At 32.1% G+C, this 19,560-nt stretch overlaps 2 protein-coding genes across 2 annotated transcripts in view; one reads left to right on the top strand and one right to left on the bottom strand.

Moving 5' to 3' along the window:
• LOC114340305 (guanine nucleotide-binding protein G(o) subunit alpha) overlaps positions 1 to 19,560 on the top strand; it is a 127,429-nt gene that overhangs the window by 93,777 nt on the left and 14,092 nt on the right. The window lies entirely within an intron of this gene.
• LOC114340303 (uncharacterized) lies at positions 6,062 to 7,553 on the bottom strand. The gene is made up of 2 exons (XM_028291041.2): positions 7,390 to 7,553; positions 6,062 to 6,961 (listed from the first exon to the last, which is right to left on the bottom strand). The coding sequence occupies exons 1-2, from the start codon at positions 7,518 to 7,520 to the stop codon at positions 6,784 to 6,786; spliced, it is 309 nt and encodes a 102-aa protein (XP_028146842.2). The 5' UTR covers positions 7,521 to 7,553; the 3' UTR covers positions 6,062 to 6,783.

The following is a 19,560-nucleotide window of genomic DNA, read 5'->3' as shown; positions in this document are numbered from 1 at the left end:
AATAACATTGAATGCGTTATGAGGCATATTATATGTTCCGTAGTGAACCTTTGCCACAGTGTGTTACGACACAGTTGACTTAGCCAACCAGTGTAATACCAGGTCTATTTGTCTCGTAACGCAGCCAAGGTGTTAATATTGCAGATTTCTTATTTACTAGACAGTTGGGACAGTGGGTTCAGTGAACCGAGTGTAGAAGGTAAACTGCAAGAAACCTACGCATATTGGCAGTATAATCTTTATTATTGGTTTTTTCACACAGCAATACAACTTTTTACAATTTCTATACATTTTTGCAATTATTTTCAACACTTTTTTCAACATCACACGCAGCAATACAGAGAGAGAAACAACTGAGAGTTGGAAGAATGATAATGAAGAATATAGGCAAAAGATTAAAATGGGTGAGCAGTGGCGTATTAAGACGATTGGGGTCCCTGGCGGGAAAAATTTCGGGGCCCTTCGACAAAAGCGAATAGCCTTAACGATAACGATTTTATGGATCTTTTAACTTGCCAGTAACCAATTTGTCTGCAACTAGCAGTCGTTAGTAGGTGGTTTAAATAATAATACACGCATGCTATTTTGAACGAAACAAAATTATGTTTATTCTGAAAAAAAAAACATTTACAGTAGGTAGTATGTACATATGACTTAATAATTACTATTGTTATATAATATATAAGTACATACCCTTTCCCTGAATATACATACGCATTTCAAATGAATTTACGCCTTACTTTTTCTTTTGAAAATTCATCAATTATTTTGTCGGTCTCAATTTTATCCAATATATCTTGTTCTATATACAATATAGCCATATTATTTAAACGTTCCTCCCCCATCGAACTTCTTAAATAGTTTTTTACTCTTTTTAGTACAGAAAAAGATCTCTCGCCTGATGCGTTCGAAATTGGTATCGTTAAAAATATTTTTAAAATTGTCTCAATATTAGGAAAAGTCGATGACATTTCTTTGGCAGCTCGGTACATATCTTTTGCGGTGGTCATTAACTCGTTATTTTCCTGCAGGAAGAGTAGAAATTGGTTTAATTCGTCTTCGAAGTTGGACACATCAATATCGTTCTTGTAAATTTCTTTCAGAGAATTTACTGCGGATGTTTTTGATTCGTCTGACAATGCTTTATCAAAAAATACCATAAAATGCTTTAGGTTTGCATCGTATGTCTGATTTCTCCGAGCTAACTCTGCCTTGGTGTTGTCACATATAACGTAAAATGAATTTACAAGGAAATTTTCCTTCTTTCCAAATTCGTGTTCACCTCCTTTCACTTCGTCATGAAAAGTTTTTCTCTTAAGAGTTCGTCGACTTTGTCCGTCTTCTTCAAATGTCAGGCCTGACAAATCAGTTGCATCTTCTTGTACTTTTTCAAATTCATCTCTGAAATTCGCGCCTGAAGTCCCGAGTATTTTCCTGACTTATTGGCAGCATTGTCAAACGATTGCCCCCGACAGTTTTTAATATCTATTCCCAATTTTTCCAACATATCCAATATTTGTTGTTCCAAATATGAACTTGTATGCCCTTCTATTGGTATAAATCCGACAAATCTCTCTTTGATGTCACCATTGGACGTAACATATCTTATGACAAATGTCAATTGATCTATATGCGAAACATCAGGTGTAGAGTCAACGATGATCCCATAATAATTTGCAGCCTTAATTTCATCAATTATGTGTGCTGTGACTTTTCTACCAATAATGGTGATAAATTCATCACAAACATTGTGAGACAGATAATTCACGTTTCCTCGTCCTTTATTGCCGTATTTTTGTAGGTGCAATTTCAAGAAGTCGTCATACTCACTTAGGTATTCTAAGCATGTTAAATAATTCCCTTTTCTTGTGGAATCCTTTCCTTCGTTATGCCCTCTGAACGCAATCCCCAAACTACTTAACAGTTTTATTGTGGATATAACCCGCTGTAAGACTTTCTTCCAGTAGTTTACCTCATTTTCTTTTCTCAATAATAACTGAGTATCAACTCTGTTAAAATTTGAAGTTCTTTTATATAAAGTGCAGATAGCTGCCATGTGCTCCTTTGAAAGTTCGTGGTCCGATAACGTAACGATAATCGTTTTCCAGTTCTGGAAACCAGTAATCAATTTCGATTTTGATACAGAAAACAGTTTGCAGATTTTTTTCTGTTCTGGCAGTTTTTCATTTTTAAATGTAGCTTTCTATCGCGATTTCGGGCCCCCCTGGAGGCGTGGGGCCCCTGGCGGCCGCCAGGTACGCCACCCGTTAAACCCGCCACTGTGGGTGAGCCATATCAAAAAACAAGATCAGAGTTTCGTAAAGCTGGCCAGGGAAGAGAAACCGAAAGGAAAGCGACTGCTATGGAGACCGAGGATGCAGTGAAAAGATAATAATGCAGCACATTTACGCGCTTTAAATATTGAACAAGCAGAAGAACTAATGAGGGACCGTTGTTGTAAGTGAAGACAAATTGATAAGTCAGCGAAGGTTCACCTCTGGTTATAGTTCTAGAGAGGAGAAGAAGATTCCAGAATCGCTTTAAGAGAGAATTAGAAATACTGACCTCAAAATGAACTTAAAATAAGAAAGAAGGATTAGACATAGAAAGAGATATACATCAACTTTTGTCACACAAAAATAAACAAATTGCTAAAAATTGCGAGGAAACAGAACTGCTACTTTCAAAACATCATAATTGGCAATAGTCCAAGTAATGAAGCTTAAAATAGGACAAAACCTCGCAATTTTTACAGAATGGATCGATTTGCTTGAAAATTTGAGAATAAATAGTGGATAGTCCAAGGATCAAAATCTATATGATGCCAAAAGGCGCTTTTACCATGGGGGTGGTTGCCACTCCATATCGGGGGTGAAAATTTTTTATTATATTTTGACCGCAGAAGTTGGTAAAAACATTCATTCTAAGCAAAAAATGTTCTATACATTTTTTTGATAAAATTAATAGTTTTCTATTTATTCGCTCTCGAAAGTGTTAGTTTTATATTAAAAAAATTAATGTTTTTAATCAGTTTTCTGTAAATAACTCAAAAAGTTTTTGTTTTATCAAAACAACTTTGCTTAACAAAAATGTACCTTTTGAAAAAATCAACAAAACCGTTTTTTTTAATTTTCTTTAAGACCAATAGTAATCGAACTATACTTTATTAAATGTTAGGTCTTCTTCGGCAAATGCTAAATATTGTAGTTTCAAAGTCAAAAGACGGGAAAACTATGGATTTTTCGAGGATCACTTGTTTAAACTAATTTGAAGTATTTAAAAATATCTATCTTCAGAAATAAAATAAAGTCTTTAGCTCAAAAATTAGGTGCCTTATAATGAAAAGAATATCAGACCCTATATTTTTCAGCGAAAAAGTGATCGAAAGCAAACCCCTAATCACCACCCTGATTAAAATTAGTCCTTGACCTTATGTCGTCTTCTTTACTTATGTATTATTAATAGGTTCTAGAAGTTTAACTGGTTTAGACTGATTAGTTTTAAAAAAAATGGAGTAAAAAGCAAATATTGAATTTTTGAAGTTTGGTAAAAAATTCAATTTCTTCAGAATAGAAAGATTATCATCAGAGATACAAAAAAATATTTAAATATAAAATTGTAGCTTATTTAATTCCCAAGAACTTGGTTTGCAAAAATTTTCTCTATGGTAAAAATTGAGTGAGCTATTGACAATTAAAACTTGTAATAACATGCAAAAATCACCTTTACCAACCCTTTCAAAGTCACCACTTTTTATGACTGAGGATTTTAAAAGGATTTGGTATTAATAGTCTTATAGATCGTGTAAAAACCTACAAAATTATTTTTTAACAAACTTTCTAAGATAAAAATTAAAAAGGTTACGGTTAAAAAATCAATATATTTTTTTCAAAAAAAAAATAAATCCAATTGGAAGCATAATAATGTAAGTTAGCTTTGCTTTTAGTCATTGGCCTTATTAATTCTTCTTTATTTATGTATTATTAATAGATTTTAAAAGTTTGACTGGCTTAGAATGATTAGTTTTAAAAAAAACTAGAGTTAAAAGCGAATAACGACTTTTTGTAGTTTGGTAAAAAGATTTCTTATTTACTAGAAACTAATACTCAAAATAGAAAGATTAGCATCAGATATACGAAAAAATGTTTTTATATGAAATTGTAGGTTATTTAATTCCCAAGAACTTGGTATAAAAAAATTTTTTCTACGGCAAAAATTGAATGAATGGTAAATGAGTATATATTGAAAAACATTGATTTTTTCTATATAAAACTAACACTTTCGATAGCGAATAAATCGAAAAGTATTAATTTTATCAAAAAATTGTATAGAACATTTTTTGCTTAGAATGAATGTTTTTATCAACTTTTGCAGTCAAAATATAATAAAAAATTTCCACCCCTAAGTTGGGGTGGCAACCGACCCCATGGTAAAAGCGCCTTTCGGCATCATATAGATTTTGATCCTTGAACTATCCACTACTTATTCTCAAATTTTCAAGCAAATCGATCCATTCTGTAAAAATTGTGAGGTGAAATGCTTGGGTTCCTGGACTACAAATGTTTACTCAAATTTCATTTTTGTAGTTATACCGGGTAGAAGAAAAGAAATGTTTTTCTTATGTTAAGCTTGAGACACCCTGTAGGGAGGACAAGGTACAAATAATGTGAGTATACATCGGAATCGTATTATAGTCTTATGCTTTGTGAATATTTTGTTTTTGAATGTCCCCGATATCTTTAGAAACAAAGGAAATATGTATGTGGTTTTACTCTTTAACATGTGTTTCAACTGAAACAAAACTAAATTAACAATAAAAAATAACAGTTAAAAAACTGTAAAAACAGAAAGGTACATAACGTAAATAGTTCTTACCGACACCTATTTATTTTGTCGACCAGGTAAGCCTTTTGCGCAGCGCAACATAAGAGAGACGAGATTGTTAAATGGAGGCTTTGTGATGTTTTGTGGTGGAATTTCCTTGAGAGTAAGTACGGATTTGGTGTCTACGTGGAGGCTTTTTAAATAGCGAGAGGTACATTACACATATTTTTTTCTTGAACACTCTGTTCCTTTCCCACTGTATATAGGAAATAATTCCATCTTGGTGCTATAATAAGAGATGGCCTCCCCACATATCGCTTGTTGTCAGTTAAATCACATATTAAAGAAAGACTAAGTTTTCAATCTAATAGCTCATAAAATAGTACATACCAAAAATATTACTCTACATCCCACCAGATTGAAAACAATGGGAACCTTCTCTGGTTACACCTCCGAGGCTTCTAAAATTGCAAACCATAATGAATGCTGAGACTAAAGAAGATAAGGAAATTTTACAATTTATAATTCACGTCCCATTTGCTCAGCGCGGTAAAGTTCCAACGAGAATGGTTCCCTTCGTACTCCAATTAGAGTGAACACGTAAATCAAAAATGAATAACCAGTTTCAGTTTCGTGTTGCAACGAAATTGAAAATGTTTATTAATTTTTGACATATTAAAGAGTAAAACCGTCTAGTTTCTTTGTTATTAAAGATATCAGAGAAACTAAAAAAATAAAAAATGTTCACAAAATACGAGACTACAACATAATTTTGATGTATACCATCCTTTGTAATTTTTCCTCTCTACAGGGTGTTTCAAACTTTTATTTCTGTTAAAAAACATGTTAAACTACAAAACCGTCTATTTTCTTTGTTTCTAAAGATATCAGGGAAATTCAAATACAAAATGTTCACAAAACATAAGACTACAATACGATTCCGATGTATAGGTATAGTATTTTTACTACAAAAGAGATATTACGTAGGTCAAAATTTTTGACGTAAGAGAACTGTCAAAACATTAGAATGTGACTGTTCATTATTGCCATGTTTATAATAAACATGGCACTAGTGAAAAGTCACATTCTAATGATTTGACAGTTCTCTTACGTCAAAAATTTTTACCTACGTAATATCGCGTTTGTATTAAAAATACTATATTCATATTTGTACCTCGTCCTCTTTACAGATTGTGTCAAACTTTACATAAGAAAAACATTGCTTTTCTTCCACCCGGTATAAGTACAAAAAAGGAGTTTGAGTAAACCTTTGCAAAGCTTGTTTAAATACTAAAGAAAAATCTAAAATAATAAAAAATATTAGCGAAATCCGTTAATCTGTTCACGAAAAAATCAACTATGAAAATGATCATAATTTTTTATATCCTTAACTTATGCCTCGCAGTATATAAAAACGATAAAAGATTAAGTATACAGTAGAGAATTTGGGACAAATTTAAAAAACAAATTAATGTTCCTTATAAGAAGTCAGTAACTGTGGATGGACACTTAAGCGATCTGTAGCAATCTGCCATAGGAACTTTATTGCAGTTGGAGTGAGGGAACGCCTGCATATGAAGAAGAAATTAAGAAATCGGAATTTATTGGCATATTGTCATAATATCTACACAATTATGAGTTAATAAGCGGGGAGAAAATTTAAGCGAAGAATATTTCAAGATACTTGAGGACTTTAATACTATATACATTGAATGTTTTTAACCTAATATCAATTAAGAAATTTTAATCTGTAGAAAAATATAGATATTATATGTATGTAAAATGAAAAATAGCCATCTATAAGTTTTAAGTACATTATTAATTAAACCTTTTCAATTTATGTGTCCAAAATCCTGTATATTGACTGAAAAAATAAAAATAATTTTTTATATGAGTTCTGTTATTTTTTCTAATTACACGTCTCCATAAATTTCTCGTTAGTTTCCAATCATTCAAGTTTTACTGTAATTCTGTTTTACACAGTTTCTCTTTAACAAATATCATTGCAGCCACACTAAGCCCTATTAAAAGTAGTACTAGTGGTGGATACATATCTTGAAGGACAAATATTTTTATATTCTGGTGGGATTTTTTCTTCACTTTCAACGCTTCGAAGTATTCTATTTCTCTATGTTTCCTAGAAAAAATGTTAATATATTATATAATCCTTAATAGATCGAAAAGCGGAAAAAATGTGTACATACAGAGCGTTTACTTTTTAATTAGATATACCAAAGTCAAGATAGCGCTAAAGTCTGCAACATTGCTTTTTAATTTCACTATAGTATCGTTGAGTAAAATTGGCTCCATATTTCTATCATCCATCAACAGATTCAAGCCGATACCACATTTAGTCCAGACAAATTAATATATTTTTTTACCACCAAAAATGACGTTATTAACCAAATAATGCTTCAAATATAATGTGCAGAATAATTTTGAATTCGGTTCTGCTAATGAACTTGCTTTTTTGTGTAGTATGTGGGACGCCGGCAGTGTTGCCAATTTAAGTCGGTATATCCAATTGAAAACTAAATGCAGTGTATATTATAATATATACATTACCAATTAGAGAAAATTCCTGCTTGATTTAAACGCCTTATTATTTCCCCAAAGGGTGCAGCCAAGATCGAATTTTTTATCATAGGCCAAAAGTGTATTTGCGGTCCAAATAGTTTATTTTCGGCAAATTCCATATTTCTTATATCTGAAATCGTGTCGCAGGTCCTAAAATACTGGTAAACGGTACCAACTGTCAATAAGAAGTATTTGAGGAATATAGGTACGAATGTTTTCATTAATATTTAGTGTCTTCAGTATGGTGAAAAGAAATGTGAAAACTGAACAACGTAAATAAAAGAGTGCCGTAATGCTGAATTAATGACTGTATGGTACTATAGAAACATCGTCAGACATATAAAAGCTAACCAGGGGCCTAATTCTAATTTATTTCGAGGTCGCAATTTAATTTCGACTCCGCCATGGCAGTCGAAATTTATAGCGATTCGTATTCATTTCGATATTAGTTCCAACTGGGGATATTAACGTTATCATTTTGACACTGCTCAGAATTTGGGTTGGCCCCATAGTCTGGGCAAATTATCGATAAAAATAAATGTCATTTTTGGGAAAAGTTATTTACCAGCTATTTTATTGCTAAAGTCGAATCTTAAGATTGCATAATATTAGTAATATGGGGTATGACAAGTCCGCAGAAAGTGTGTTAATTTATTTATAAACAAATTAGCACTCCTAAATCTTCTTTTTTTCAATTAGTGCTCTGTAACTCCTAAGATTTTTCCTTTAAACCAAAAACACTCAAATAAAAATTCACCGTAATTTAGTTCTGCACAAAGTTTTTTTTCCGATTTCCTTCAACAAAAAATTTCCTCCGAAAATCTGGGTTTTCCCAGAAAATCTGCAATTTTCAATTAAAATTTTAGGGAAGTAATTATTTATCAATAATTAAATAAATTGGTGACATGAAAGATTTTTTATAGTAGATAGATTATATATCAGAAGGCCGGCGTCAATCTAACCAATAGTTTAGCAATAATTAAAATGTTAATTAAAAAATTTCAGTCGATATAATAACCAGAAAGATTATGATACACCAGAATAACTATGATTTTCGTATAAAAAAGCACCATACCTATGCAACGTACTTTACAGAATTGAAATTGGACAATTTGAGCGGTCTCAGGAATGTTATAAAGAAACAATTTTTTGGCTTATAAACAAATATAATCCCTCAGAAAATATTAGATTAAATTAAATTAAGTTACCGCTATTGAAAAGGGCACGGCTTCTGTGCCCTTTTCGTAGAAAAAAAAATTGAATTGGGAAGAGTGGTTTCAGGTATAACCGGTCAAATTTGACCGGCATTTGCGACAGAATTATAAACAACAGGATTTCAATCTTTGAACCATTACCTTTTTATTCCGGTCCTGTTTGTACATATAAATTTTCATATCTTTAAGACACTTATAATAAAAAAGATTTAGATATCACCAAGTTATTTAATTATTGATGAATAATTACTTCCCTAAAATTTTAGTTGAAAATTAAAGATTTTCTTTTGAAAACCCGAATTTTCCAAGGAAAATTTCCGAGGAAGGAAATCAGAAAAAAATATCTATGTGCAGAATTTAAATACAGTGAATTTTATATGAGTGTTTTTGGTTTAAAGTTAAAATCTTTTGAGTTGCAGAGCAATAATTGAAAAAAAGATTTCGGAGCGCTAATTTGTTTATAAACCAAATAGCACACTTTCTGCGGACTTTGCATAGCTATATTACTAATATATGAAATCTTAAGATTTGATTCCAGCATGTCCAGCAATAAAATAGCTGGTACATAATTTTCCTTGTTTTATATTAATTTTCATTTTTCATTGAGTTGATAAGTGAGTTGAGTTAACGTTCATTGAGTTGATAATTCACGTTGTGGACATTCTCAATTATTATATTTTTAATTTAATACTATTCTATCTAATTCCTCCAAAACCAGCAAATTTCCATAAAACCCAGCGATATTAATACCTTTTGCTTTAGTTTTCCTTGAAAGAAACAAACAAAACACATCTCCTAAACTAAACCTAACATCGCTTTCGGCCATTCATTCATGTCCGTGTCACAATAATTTCGACTCGAAATTGTAATTTCAACCACTTTTGAGGACTCGAAATTCATTGCGACCTATCGAAATTTCATGACGTCCGTTAGTTAGTTCAACTGAAATCCACAAGGACCGCAAAGTCGCATTTCAACGTCGCCATATTGATTGCGACCTGTTTTGAGTCGAAATTTGAATTAGAATCAGGGCCCAGATAAGATGGACAAGTCGTGTAGTAAGATCTGAGTAAGAAATAGTGTTGAAGACAATATTTTTTGAGAGACCAGACGGTAGAATTTTTGTAGGCCGTCCCAGAAAAAGATGGAAGGGTGATGTTGAAGCCGATTTATCTAGGATTGGGGTACAACAATGGAAAGGAAGCGCAAGGTCGTAGTAGATAGATGGCTATAGTGGATGCGGCAAAGACTCATCCGAGTTGTAAAGCCAGCCAAGAAGAAGTAGACTTAATTCGAGAAATCGCTTCAAAATTCAATTCTAAAGTTTTAGGCAATTCCTCAACTGAGTAGTTCATAGAACGAGACGGAGAGGAAAATCAAAGAAGATATACCTACTCAAAGACTTAGACCCGATATGTCTGCGAATATTATTCATATGGATATTACATATATGATCCCGGATATAAAGATGTGGAGTAGGTAATGCCATTAGAAATAATGACGAGTAAAGAAGCTGATGATGACTTACGCTATTTGCACACACACCGATTTTGGACGGCCAGTATAAAATCGGTCGATATTTTACTGGTAGCCGATATTTGCAGGCTCACCGGATTTTTACCGGTCAAACAATCTGTTACATTGTTGTCGTGACACGAGGTTATTGAATAATAATGAATTCTAAACAAAATTTTTCTTTATCCTCCATAATAGGCCTGGATACCGCGTACTAAAAAAAGTTGATTAATAGCAAGCTGCAAACTTGTTAAAAGCTTAACGGTGTCTAGTCGGACATGGTTTGATGTATGGGAACACTGGAACAGGGGAAGTTTTAATTGTGGAACAGGTTAAAAATTTGGAACGTCAGATTACGAAAACGTTCCATGTATTTTGTCGGACAGAATTTCCAATTTATTTGTTACCCTTTCATTAAGCTCTCGTGCAAAAATCAGACTGGTATTTATCACCAACTGGGCATTTTAATGAGTGGAACATGAAGAACATGTCAAATGACAGGAATTATGACAGGTGATAAATAGCAGTCTGATTTTTGCATGAGAGCTTAATGAAAGGGTAACAAATAAATTGGAAGTTCTGTTCGACAAAATACATGGAGCGTTTTCGTAATCTGACCTTCCAAATTTTTAAACTCCTTTACAATAATTAAAACTTCCAGTGTTCCCGTACATCAAAGTTTGTCCGACTAGACACCGTAAAGCTATTAACAAATTTTCAGCTTGCTATTAATCAACTTTTTTTGGTACGCGGGATCCAGGCCTATATGATTTAGCTTAAATTTTGTAATACCTGTGTTTTTTAACACCGTGCCTCTGAATATTCCTTCTAGATATCTCCTTGTCATAAGCCACATTATATATAGGATGTCCCAAATGTAGCGGAACGGTCAAATATTTCTCGAAATGAACATCGGATCGAAAAACTGAAAAATACGTATTAAATATTTTTCAAAAATCTATCGAATGACACTAAACATGATCCCCCACTCCACCCCCTGGAGGAGGGGTGTGGAGTAACTTTGAAATCTTAAATATAAACCTCCATTTTTTATTGCAGATTTAGATTCCTTATGTAAAAGTAAGCAACTTTTATTCGAGACATTTTTCGAATTGTGATTTTTCAGTTTTTCGATCCGATGTTCAATTCGCGAAATATTCGACCGTTCCGCTACTTTTGGGATACCTTATATATTAACGTCGTTTGTATATCCTTTGTTCTCCCATGTGGTTCACTATTGTGATTTGGACGGCCGTCGGCCGGTAGAAAATCGACCGTCCAACATCGGTGTGTGTGTAATTAAGCCTATATATACATTAGGGTGGGTCTAAAAACAATAATGTTTAATTTTTAATCGCTATACCGCGGAAAACTTGCCTTTGGGTATATAAGTAAAATGCAAAGTAAAATAAAATTATATATTGAACCCCCAGCTAGCGCATCATACTTAAAATTTAGATTTTTTCAGAAATTAAGAGATTTTTCAATTATTATTTTTACAATCTTTAGGTTCATAATGCCTGTATGGTTCAAAATAAAGTGCAGCAAATACATAACAGATGGACCTGAACACGTTTTTGAGGCTATCATTCAACCAGATTTCTACCAGAGAATTTGATTAAAGTAGTTGATCCTGTAATCCAAAGAAATGCATTTTTTTCCACCCAGAAAATTTGCTACTGAGGATAATAGTGGATGAAAGGAAATACATAAGAGAATTAGGATTCCGAAGAATAATCAAAGCAAGGATGTTAGCTACAGAAACAGTTAGGGTTTTTCGACCTTCAAAAATCACCTTTCATGCGACTGACTCTACTGAATTATTTGATTGGAACACCACTGAAATTACACCACCATCACTATTACGGAGAGTCTCTGATGAAGTTTGGGCTAAAGTCACTGCTGGTGAAACACCCGAGGATTGGAACTTTGGAAAATTTCTATATAATACTCAAGCCGTGGAACGCTGCGTCAAGTTAATGACTGAAGCATCTAAAAAAGTCGTCGGTGCTAAGTAATGAGATGGTTTCATAAAATCTGCCGTATCATCCAGAGCTTCGATGCCAAAGTTTGACAGCAAGCGCAGCTTCAACGTACCCACTCAGAAATAATGAGTAAAAAACTCCTTCTAATGTCAAAATTTCATTTAATTTGTTGACATTGTTTGGCTATAATTTGCTTTCTTTTTTGTTTCAATTAAACATGTTATTAAAATTATAAGTTGTTTTATTTATATCCTTTATAACTTTAAACACACTATAATAATTATATTCCAATTAAATGGAGTGTAAAATAAAAGAACAAAAAATGGATTGTGCTAATATCACCCAACACAACATACTAGACCACACCTTCGTTTAAGGTGCTAATATGTGGATTTTAACAATTTTTGAGTATTTTGCGCTACCGCAAATTAAAAGATATTGTCTGTTTCAAATTTATTTCCTATTTTTTAAACTACTAACTAAACAGTTTTCACTATAGCACGTTCAAATATTATTGGCTAAAGATTGTAAAAATAATTGAAAAATGTCTTGATTTCTGAAAAAAAACTAAATTTTAAATGTGATGCGCTAGTTGGGGATTCAATATAATATAACTTTATTTTACTTTGCATTTTACTTATATAGACCAAAGGCAAAATTATTATTTTTCGACCCACCCTAATATACATTATTGATTTTTTCTTTATTTTAACAAACTAATGTTCTACATCTACACAATAGTTCTGATATATTTTCTGTTTTCGTAAACTTACTTACATAACTCGCAGCATATTGCAGTTTAAATTTTTCTCCGATTATTGCCACCTTGGATTTTATAGGTTTTGAAACAAGTTCGCATATATCTTCAGTCTCATAATAAGAAAATTTTTGCTGTAGTTTTTGGCAAAAAGGAGCTGGAGCACGCTGGCATTCTGACATTATAAAAAAATAGTCGTACTTAGTACTCTAAAAATAATAGAAAATTATAAATAATAAAGAAATTTGAGAATTATGTATGTACCTACCTATATAAAAACTGAAAACTATCGAAATAATAAGAAAGGAAAGAATGCTGAAAATGCTAATCTCACGAAAAGCATAAAAATAGGAATGGTAGAACAAGAAAATAATGGAAGGACCGAAAGAATGAAGATTTATAAAAAATTAAGGATTAAATGTAGTTTAGTGAGTTTAAAGAGTAGGTAGTTGTAATAGTAAATATTTTTAGCCATAGGTCTTCAAGTCTATTGAGTTTTATAAATAAATTAGGTAATAATATAAAATAACATCGAGAAGACCGATAAATATACAGTGATGAGCGCGCTACTAACCGGCAAAATAGCACAAAAGATGAAAAACATAATAAATTGCGAAACAAAAAGAGATGAAACTATTGGAGGTGGAAATGGTCGTTATAAACGTATAAATTAACATTACATTACCTAGTTTCCCACCTTTAGACGTCTGTGACAGGAATATTTGATAAGATTTTACTGTCACAGTGACAGTTGTCGTACTCCTTTGACACATCTAATGGTGTGAAACTATATGTAGGTAAGGTAATGTTAATTTTTATATTTATAACGATAATTTCCATCTCCACTAGTTTCATCTCTTTTTGTTTCGCAATGTATTATGTTTTCTATCTTTTGCGCTATTTTGCCGGTTTTTAGCGCGCTTATCACTGATAACAATCATGATAACTGCATGATAACAATCATAATGAATTGATAAAAGATCAGGTGACTTTCTTGGTCAAACCTTAGGCCAAGTAGCTCTATAAATACTTATTATAAATTATTATCAATTAGTACCAATTGTTTTTTATATAAAATTGTACAATATAGTTGTTATTTTACCTGAAATGTGTATCCCCTGTAGTACAAGCCTTCAAAGGTCAGTTTTTCGGCATAGCTTTCAATTAAGCAAGATATTAAATTTATTTTAAAAAATATGACTAAAATGTAGGAACCCACCCACCAGCAAATAAACATTATTCTCAAAGATAGTGTTTGAACGATCTTGATGGAGGAAGTCTGTTCAAATAGAGAAGGAAATATAATCTAAAACCAAAACAGAGTTAGGGGGACATCCATAAACTACGTCGTTGAGAAGAGGGAGGGGGGGCTTGCTTATTTCGACGAAATACGACAGGGGGGTGGGGTGTATGAGTGCACAACATTCGACGTCGTTTGATATATTGGTATATTTAAATTTGTCGCTATTGCCTCTATAAATATAATTCTTTACTAGCTTTTACCAGCATTAAAGTATCAGATATTCATATAAAACCGCATAATTTTTGAAATGAAATTGAAAATAAAACAAAACGTTTACGAATAAATACACCTTTGTTAAAATTAAAAAGAATTCTCTTGTAGATACTTTTATCGCATACATTTCGTTTTTATCAGTCACAGCCTTAAAATAATATTAGGTAGCACTTTTGTACAGGACAACAAACCATAAGACATTGTTCTTTGTGTTTAAACAAGCGCTTCTATATTATACAGAACAACATCTGGAAGCAAACAATATTAAATTGTTAGTTCATTTATGTGCTGCATACTGTGTGTGAAAAAATAGTTCTGAAAGAATGAATGGAAATAAAATATTGTGTTCTATTTAGTTAGTCGTATTTATACTTAGAGAAGATTTATACGCAAAATCTTGGTCCAATGCTATTTAAATGCATTAATTTTTTTCGAACACTCAGAAAACTTATAAAAATTTCTGAAAAATTTAAACGTAGATTAAGAGATTACATTATTACCGAGGGCCAAAAGTGTCTGAAAACATCTATAATGTTTATTTTAATAAGTTACAGGGATAAAAAAAGAGAATATTTAGTCTGATTTTTAAGTTCAAAATTTCATTCAAAAGAAACCTTTTGTTTATTCTAAGGGACTTTCAGCTCTCGGTAATAATGTAATCTTCGAAAAAATAATGCATTTAAATAGCATTGCACCAAGATTTTGCGCCTATCCCCTTAATTGTTCTTGTTATGATACATTCGCAAATAAAGTTTCAAGGTTGATTAAAAAAACAGAAATAACATTGAATTTTTTTAAATCACTGAAGGGGGGTCGTGAATTGCAATGACGACGTAGATATGGGGGGAGGGGGGTTCGTCTGTAAACGACGAATTACGACGGAGGGGGGAGGGTATTAAAAAGTCCAAATTTTTTACGACGTAGTTTATGGATGCCCCCTAGGTGTATTACAAACAGTAGATTATGCAATGTAAAGTTTATAGTTGTCAACACTCAGATAGGGTCTTACAATTTTAATAAAAATTTCTATGCCATCAGATTTTGACTTAAGTAAGAAATTATAACAATATATTAGTCGTAGTTTAAAGACCAGATATTTAATTTTTTTTCAAATTATGATTAATTTATTGTTGCAGTCATATTATAACTTTACATTTTGAAAATGGGATGTATTGGTTTCATAAACGACTCTTGAAAATTGTACTCTGTAGAGGTAGAGGTTAAAGGTAACTTTATTTTTTCATTTGAGTTATCTTGAGATATGATTATTAAGAATATCCTGTTGATGATCTGGAAAGATAACCAGAAAAAAATCAGTTTTGATCAGAAACAGAAAAACAGCAACAGTATATAAATATGTATTTTTGACTATTTTAAAGGTACACTTCAGGTAAATAGTATTGTAAAAGAACGTTTTTAACTTTTAAAAGACAGCAGAAGGTCAACTTTACATCAACCAAACCGCTGTAGGAAGAGTGATGCACTACAAGTACCTCAGCAACATAATAAATGAAGAATGGATCAACAACCAAGAGATAAGAGCGTGCATCGGAAAAGCTAGATCGGCCTTCAATCGGATGGGGGCTTTCTTCAAGAACCACAACCTCTAGCTTGGCATAAAGGTGAGAATGCTGTGATGCTACGTCTTCTCTGTACTTTTTTATAGCGTTGAATCGTGGACCTTGAACGAAGATATGTGCAGAAAATTTGAAGCATTTGTGATGTGGCTGTATCGGAGAATACTTACTCAAAATCCCGTGAACTGACCTGGTCACAAATGAGGAGGCCCTCAGAAGAATGAAGAAGAACCTGAGAAGTACTAACCACCGTTAAATCTCGAAAGTTAGAATAGGTACTTCGGACTCATTATGCGAAATGAATAACGGATGACTCGCGGATAGGCACATCGAGAAGAAGAAGAAAACTATTTTTAACTTAACTAAGAAATGCGTCACGAATAGGCACATCAAGAAGAAGAAGAAAACTGTTTTTAACTTAATTTATTGTTTATTTTATATTTATGCATTTATTTTTATGATGTGCATTCTGTACATCCTTGTGAGTATGCATCTTTTGGACATTCAAAGCTAACTTGCAATCATGGGCAAAAATCAGTTAATACCTGTCGCTGTATGGTAAAAACCAGAACAGACTAAATACACTCCGCCAAAAAAGTATCGCGTCACCTTAAAAATGGAACATTTTTAATGTCTCATATTTCCTAAGTTCGATTTTAGTGATTTTTTTAACATGTTATAGCTTTATTCTTCAAGAATATCGATGTAATAATATTGCTGCTAAACAGATAAGTGCCATTGTATACCGGGTGCAGCAATGACAGTGTGTTTTTTCCTCAAAGTTTGGAACACCCTGTGGAATATTCTGGCAGAAATAAAATATTGAAATTAAAACTCAACTGTAACCTTAGGCCATCTAAACATTTTGCTTTTTGATTCATTCGCTTTTGTTGGATAATAAAAAATTAGGTACTTTAACAACTAGCAACGTTCTTCATCAATACAGGGTGTTTCTAAATAAGTGCGACAACCTTTAAGGGGTAATTCTGCATGAAAAAATAATGACAGATTGCTTTATACACATATGTCCGCAAATACTTCGTTTCCGAGATACGGGATGTTGAATTTTTTCTTACAAACTGATGATTTATTTATTGCTCTAAAACCGGTTGAGATATTCAAATGAAATTTGGTAGGTTTTAAGAGGTAGTTATTGCGCATTTTTTGGCATATAATTAAGAGTTTTAAATTCACCATTGGTGTGCATACGGCAATATGACCGGGTAATATGACTCGTATGCACGCCAATGGTGAATATAAAATTCTTAATTGTACGTCAAAAAATGCGCAATAACTACCTCTTAAAACCTACCAAATTTCATGTACATATCTCAACCGGTTTTAGAGCAATAAAGAAATCGTCAGTTTGTAAGAAAAAATTTAACATCCCGTATCTCGGAAACGAAGCATTTGCGGACACATGTTCATCAAGTAAACGGTCATTATTTTTTCATGCAGAATTACCTCTTAAAGTGTGTCGCACTTATTTAGAAACACCCTGTATTGATGAAGAACGTTGCAAGTTGTTAAAGTCCCTAACTTTTTTATTATCCAACATAAGCGAATGAATCAAAAAGCAAAATGTTTAGATGGCCTAAGGTTACAGTTGAGTTTTAATTTCAATATTTTATATATGCTAGAATATTCCACAGGGTGTTCCAAACTTTGGGGAAAAATCACACTATCATTGTTACACCCGGTATACAATGACACTTATCTGTTTAGCAACAATATTATTAAGGTATGTGCAGGTAATAACGCCATCTTGGTAATATCGCCAACTCGTGATTTCTGAGAAAGTACGTTTGCTAAATAATAAATGGCAACATGGATATGTTCCTCATAGTATTCTAAATCACGTGATCATGTTTGCGATGACCTTAGATTCGCCAGCGGTGTTTATGACAGTTGAGTATCAGTGTTCGGTGTAGAAGAAGTACCGTTTATAATTTTACATCTATTGTGTTTATTAGATTGGAGCGGCGTTATTGATGGGTAATATTATTTGAGTTCAGTGATTTGTACTTTGTTTCCTAAGGAATGGAATGATGCATTCAGATTTTTAATATAGTTTGGCTTATCTTTGAAAACCAAATTACAAACAATTTATGTGTATATCGGTAATATCGCCAAGTCCAATGGATGGTAATAACGCCTTGGCGTTATCATCTCTTCTTGGAGTTTTGGTTGCCTTGGCAACCTTCTCCAGATACGTCGAAGGTTGGAAAAATTAAAAAGCGCTCTACCGTAGAGTCATCGACAAGCAACAGTGATTCTGATGATATAGAGTTACGTGAGATGGAAACATCAGATCAAGAAAAACATGACATTTCATTTTCAGATATTCTAACCACTCCAGATTATGGTACAAAAATCTTACTGTTTTTAAATACTTACTTATTGTTATTTTTCAGCAAATATATCATTTTGAAGTATAATGTTCAATTGTTAGACCGTATTGTATTCGAAATAATAGGTTGGCGATATTACCAACAAGGGTTGGAAATATCGCCAAAGATGACTTTTTTTTTTAAATTGTCCAGTAAATGTGTAAAAATAGCCAAATTATTATTTTAGTGGATTCTACGTAATTTCAAGTGGTTCATCGAATAGCTCAAGTTGTGACATATTTTTTAATATGACCCACGATCTCACAAAAAATTCTAAACCTTAGCTTGGCGATATTACCTTCAGATACCTTATATCGATATTCTTGAAGAATAAAGCTAACATATTAAAAAAATCACTAAAATCGAACAACAGGTTTAGGAAATATGAGACAGTAAAAATGTCTCATTTTTAAGGTAATGCAATAATTTTGACGCTTAGTGTAGTTCAGAGAAATAAGGAAAAAAAATATCCTGTTGGTGACACAACCCCCTCCAGGCCGAAACCAAGTTTTTTGAGTAGTATGGACATCTATATTATTAACCTATATGTTTCCTGCAGCCGATTTTGATGATATACTTACATAGTTATAAACAAATGAAGATCAAAAAAACGGTAAATTTTCGCTTTTTTCGTTTATTACCAAAAAGTTAAGCATTTTAAACTGAGAGTAAGAAACTCATAAAAAACTTCAATATGGTGTTCGCTGAGTATGTCTATCCTTTTTTGTGACTTAGAAAATTGCAAAATAAATCATACATTTTGAGATTGTATAAATGTTCATAACTTATGTAAAAATTATTTTACACTGTTTAAAATTACTTTTTGTAATTTTTTTTAATTAAGTTAATAATATAAATATTCTTCTTTCATAAACTGTCCGAAGTGTTACTGTAACGTCATAATTTTCTGACTTACAGTGTTGCAAAAAAAAATGAATTTGTTATATAAACAAATTAAATAACTTTTAAACTATTTGACCATTTGATTTGAAATTTAAAATAGAATTTAAGCACAAGAAGTCTCAGCATTCCGTGTAATAAGAAGGTTCTAACTTAATTTTTACATAAGTTATGAACATTTATATAATCTCAAAATGTATGACTTATTTTGCGATTTTCTAAGCCACAAATAAGTGAAGTTTTTTATACGAGTTATGAGTTTCTTACAAAATGCTTAACTTTTTGATAAGTCTTTTTTATTTTTT

The sequence above is a fragment of the Diabrotica virgifera genome, chromosome 1 (genome assembly GCF_917563875.1).
Source record: "Diabrotica virgifera virgifera chromosome 1, PGI_DIABVI_V3a".
Classification (NCBI taxonomy): Eukaryota; Metazoa; Arthropoda; class Insecta; order Coleoptera; family Chrysomelidae; genus Diabrotica; species Diabrotica virgifera.
The sequence above is the reverse complement of the archived record's forward strand: the minus strand, read 5'-3'. Positions and strand labels throughout refer to the sequence as shown.

Coding starts and splice junctions, on each gene's coding strand:
- LOC114340303 (XM_028291041.2), bottom strand. CDS start 7,520: ATGGAATTTGCCGAAAATAAACTATTTGGACCGCAAATACACTTTTGG. Junction 6,962..7,389: donor GCAGGAATTTTCTCTAATTG/GTAATGTATATA, acceptor CATTTTTTCTAG/GAAACATAGAGAAATAGAAT.